This window comes from Ictalurus furcatus, chromosome 26 (assembly GCF_023375685.1).
Source record: "Ictalurus furcatus strain D&B chromosome 26, Billie_1.0, whole genome shotgun sequence".
Taxonomy (NCBI): domain Eukaryota; kingdom Metazoa; phylum Chordata; class Actinopteri; order Siluriformes; family Ictaluridae; genus Ictalurus; species Ictalurus furcatus.
The window spans coordinates 923,809-928,808 of record NC_071280.1 but is presented as its reverse complement, the minus strand read 5'-3'; the positions used below and the strand labels follow the sequence as shown (position 1 = coordinate 928,808).

Genomic DNA, 5,000 nt, shown 5'->3' with positions numbered 1-5,000 from the left:
CTAGATCGAAAAGACGAAACGGAATAAGCCCCGCCCCCTGGGAACAACATAACTTTTTTCTTTTGTTTTGTTTTTTTTCATAAGCAGCGTTTTATGTTCTGCTTTTTATTTCATGAATCCATTAATTGACAGTGAAAGTCAGTGTACAACGACCTTCAAATTCAGATGTGTGTGTGCGTGTGTGTGTGTGTGTGTGTGTGTGTGTGTGTGTGTGAATCTTTAATATTATAAAAAAGAAAATTCCAACAATTTATTCATACGCAGGTCGTAGATTTTGGAGTGCACCCAGTACAGTCTGTTTTATTTCGAGGATTAATCCGTGTCTCCTCTCTCTCTCGCTCTCTCTCTCTCTCTCTCTCTCTCGCTCTCTCTCTGTCTTGTCTCTGCAGTATACTGGGCATGCATCTGTTTGGGTGTAAGTTCACGCTGCGTCTGGAGAACGGGGACACTATCTCGGACAGGAAGAACTTCGACTCGCTGCTTTGGGCCATCGTCACCGTGTTCCAGGTCCGCGTCACGTCCCCTCGCTGTTCCCTCAGGGTGTTACAGACGTGAGCACACTGAGACCGGGACAGTCGGAGAACTTCTAGAGAGTTCTCTCAGCTCAGTCAGGTTTCATATACGCATTTACAATGGCAGCTTCAGCTAGAATCATTTCTTCTCAGCTGTCAGTGGTCAATAAGATAAGATTCTGTATCAGTGTGTGTGTGTGTGTGTGTGTGTGTGTGTTTTAAAGGCAACTCATCTGTAATGCTTACACACCATTTTAGCTAATCTCCAGTGATGGAGAAGGCATCGTAGAAAGAATCGTATCATCAATTAGCATCCGTCAACTTCTTCCAGTTCGAGATGTTTAAGGACGAATACGATTTCAGAAATCGGAATCGAAATGTCCGACTCATCAAAACAAAAAAAAATCCAACAAGTCACAATCGATCAGTGCATGCGCTTTATATGAACAGGAAGCGATGATAACGGCCGTTGTGCGCTAAGTATAATAGTAATAGCGGACGTGAGCTAGTGTTCGGCGCCCTCTGCAGGCTCGGAGGGGAGGTGTAACGTCTGTTCCAGATACAGTTACACCGATCGTTATCCTAAAACTGTTGAAAAACACTTACACTATCGGAACCCGGGCCAGGCGTCATCGTCTACCTGTAATATTGCTCACTTGATGAGGTCACTGAGAGGTGAGGCTCGCGCTAACGCTGATATGGGTCTGTATTAACTTCAGGCTCCGAAGGACAACATGGAGGTCAGGGTTTCTGCTGCACATTAATTTCCCTAATCTCTCTCTGTGGATTGGTTTTGTGTGTGTGTGTGTGTGTGTGTGTGTGTGTGTGTGCTAGCAAAATACCCAAAGTAAGCAGAACATACTGCTTTTCTCAGCCTAAATCTGGCTATACAGGAAGCTACGAGCCAATAAATATGTAAAAACATATTGGGGTGGGGAAAAATCCTGAAGACTATTTTGGCTGAATATTTAACGAGCGATGAACAGGAAGACGTTTCTCGGTGTGAGGACGAAGGTGATGTTAAACAGACGAAGACAACAGACAGACTCCTCGCTTCTTCTATAAACAAGCATTTCAGTGCTGTGTGCAGTAAAACAGGCAGCAGTGTGTGTGTGTGTGTGTGTGTGTGTGTGTGTGTGTGTGTGTGTGTGCGCGTGCATCGTTCCATATCTCAGCAAGAATCTTGATGTCGTATGGTGAGCTGTTTATTCGGTGAAAAAAAGTCAGCGGTATATGTATTTGTTTGATTTGTTGCTTTATTTTATTTATTTGTTTGTTTGTTTATTTATTTATTTGGAGCCTGGCTGTCATGCAGAAGTGAAAGAAATATATATATATTTCAATATTCCTCTCAGGAATGTCGTAGAACTGTTGATCGAGCTGCACGTGTGTACAACTGCTTCAACTGTTCTTGTGTCAAATTCGGGATAATTGAGCATTAGGCTCCGCCCACATGTACACAGATATTTCGATCCTCCCAATTGGATAAACCATTTTACATCACGTACGACAGAAAAAATGATAAAAGGATATATATATATATACTTAGCACGTGCTTCTTGTAAAGAGTGCTTGGACCCCGCAGATCGCTGCTTGTGGCTATATTTCTCCTTATTATTTCTGTTACTGTCATTGGAGCGGCAGGCAAAACCCCCCAAAAAATCGAAAAAGGAAGGAGTAATGAAAAACAGAATCGGCGCAGGAGGAAAACAGGAAGTCGAGAGGAGACGGGTGACTGATAAAAAACCTCAGGACCGCTCTGATAGAATACAGTTGCAGAAAGATTCATCTGAGGAGAGACAACAGAAGAAACAAAAGGGGTGAAAACTGCACTTCCTGACAAAATGTCCAAAAGCAGATAGCTTAAGAGGCTTTTAAAGGGGGCGGGGCCTCAGCTTCACTCGTATTAAACACAGCCTGAGAGGAGAGACGCGAGCCACTGCGCTTCATCACCCACTAATACACAGCAGAATAAATACAGGGGAATGAGACCTGAGAGAGCAGCAGAGTCCCACAGCGCTGTCCTTTACTACTGTCAGAGAAACCAGGCACAGACCACTCCCTGTCTGTCTCTCTGTCTGTCTCTCTGTCTGTCTCCCTGTCTGTCTCTCTGTCTGTCTCCCTGTCTGTCTCTCTGTCTGTCTCCCTGTCTGTGTCCCTGTCTGTCTCCCTGTCTGTGTCCCTGTCTGTCTCCCTGTCTGTCTCTCTGTCTGTGTCCCTGTCTGTCTCCCTGTCTGTCTCTCTGTCTGTCTCTCTGTCTGTCTCACTCTCCCTCTCTGTCTCCCTGTCTGTCTCTCTGTTTGTCCCTCTGTCTGTCTCTCTGTCTGTCTCACTCTCCCTGTCTGTCCCTCTGTCTGTCCCTCTGTCTGTCTCTCTGTCTGTCTCCCTGTCTGTCTCCCTGTCTGTCTCCCTGTCTGTCTCTCTGTCTGTCCCTCTGTCTGTCTCCCTGTCTGTCTCTCTGTCTGTCTCTCTGTCTGTCTCCCTGTCTGTCTCTCTGTCTGTCTCCCTGTCTGTCTCCCTGTCTGTCTCTCTGTCTGTCTCTCTGTCTGTCTCCCTGTCTGTCTCCCTGTCTGTCTCACTCTCCCTGTCTGTCTCCCTGTCTGTCTCCCTGTCTGTCTCTCTGTCTGTCTCACTCTCCCTGTCTGTCCCTCTGTCTGTCTCCCTGTCTGTCTCCCTGTCTGTCTACCTGTCTTTCTCTCTGTCTGTCTCCCTGTCTGTCTCCCTGTCTGTCTCCCTGTCTGTCCCTCTGTCTGTCTCTCTGTCTGTCTCCCTCTCTGTCTCTCTGTCTGTCTCACTCTCCCTCTCTGTCTCACTGTCTGTCTCTCTGTCTGTCTCACTCTCCCTGTCTGTCTCTCTGTCTCACTCACCCTGTCTGTCTCTCTGTCTCACTCTCCCTGTCTGTCTCTCTGTCTCACTCTCGCTCACTCTCCCTGTCTGTCTCTCTGTCTCACTCTCGCTCACTCTCCCTGTCTGTCTCTCTGCCTGTGTCTCTCAATCTGTCTGTCTCTCTCTGTGTCTCTTTCCCTCTCTTGTGTATATTGTTCTCTCTTTGTGTGTGTCTCTCTCTCTGTCTCTCTATCTGTGTCTTTCTTTTTTCTCTTTTATCTGTCTCTCTTTCTCTATCTCTCTGAATCTCTTTGTGTGTATCTTTGTCGCTCTCTTCTCTCTCTTTGACTGTCTCTCTTTGTGTGTGTGTCTCTTTCTGGCTTAAACTCTGTTGCTCTCTCTCTGTCTCTCTCTCTCTCTCTCTCTCTCTCTCTCTCTCTCTCTCCACACTGTGTTGTTTTCAGATATTAACGCAGGAGGACTGGAACGTGGTGTTGTATAACGGAATGGCCTCCACCTCTCCATGGGCGGCACTGTACTTCGTCGCTCTCATGACCTTCGGCAATTACGTCCTCTTCAACCTGCTGGTGGCCATTTTGGTGGAAGGCTTCCAGGCTGAGGTAAGAGGTCAGAGGTCATGCCGCTGCTTTTACATCTCAGCACGCGTCATGATTTCATGACCTTCATATAGAAACTGAAGAAAAAAGGAAATGGAAGGAATGAAAAGAAAAGGAAAGGAAGGGAATGGAAGGGAAGGCAAACAGCAGGATAGATAGAAATATGCAGATAGAAATAAGAGTGAAGGCATAGAAGAGGAGAGATAGAGGGATGATGCAGATGAAAGGAGAGGAATTAAGGAATGCAGAAGAAAAGGGAAGAGAAGATCAAGAGAGGAAGACCGGCCTGAAGAGAAGGGAGAGGATTACGATGAGAAGATGAACAGATATGGAGACGAGGGTGAAATAACAAAAGGGAGGAAGGGAAGGAGAGGTGGAACAGATAATAGGACAGGTGAGAGCGGATGGACGGACAGAAACGAGACGACGAGAGACGGGGATTAACGGAGACGAGAGGACAGTAAAGGTGACGGAGAGAGGAATCCTGAATTAATACACTTGTCCTAGTTCTTTCTCCACTTCATTATCCCTTTAAAAGAGGAGAGAGGGACACTCGTTCCCGGAAGATTCCGGAAGCTGAATCAATGCCAGCGCGCGTGTTTGTGCGTGTAGGAATGTGTTTACTGCGGTGTCCCGGACCGGAAATCCCTCTGTGGTCTTATTTCCCCTCTGTGTCTTTTATCTTCCATTCTTCTGTTACTCAAAGTGCAAACGCCTACACACACACACACACACACACACACACACACACACACACACACACACACACACACACACAGAAATTGCAAGGTTATATATCACTTAGCTTTATTCCTCTTCCTCCATTTTTTTGGCAGGTTTTTCAGTGTGTGATCCTACAGTAATGCTTCATTAGTCTAATTCAAAGCGACGGGATTAATTACATCCTGCTAATTAAATAATTAACACACTCGCATAAGTGTGTACTCGCCTTAATCCTGAACCAGATTCAGATCCGTCTCAGCAAAGTGGATACGACATCATCGGGTAGGAAGGTTATTGCTGAGGCTTTATTTTCTCAGTAATT

General features: G+C 46.1%; 1 protein-coding gene across 1 annotated transcript in view; it reads left to right on the top strand.

The window, feature by feature from the left end:
• Positions 1-5,000, top strand: part of cacna1hb (calcium channel, voltage-dependent, T type, alpha 1H subunit b) — a 54,502-nt gene that overhangs the window by 30,206 nt on the left and 19,296 nt on the right. Inside the window, exons 11-12 of the mRNA XM_053615277.1 lie at positions 390-507; positions 3,803-3,958. Of these exons, the coding sequence (XP_053471252.1) occupies positions 390-507; positions 3,803-3,958 (274 nt within the window). The remainder of the gene's footprint in view (positions 1-389; positions 508-3,802; positions 3,959-5,000) is intronic.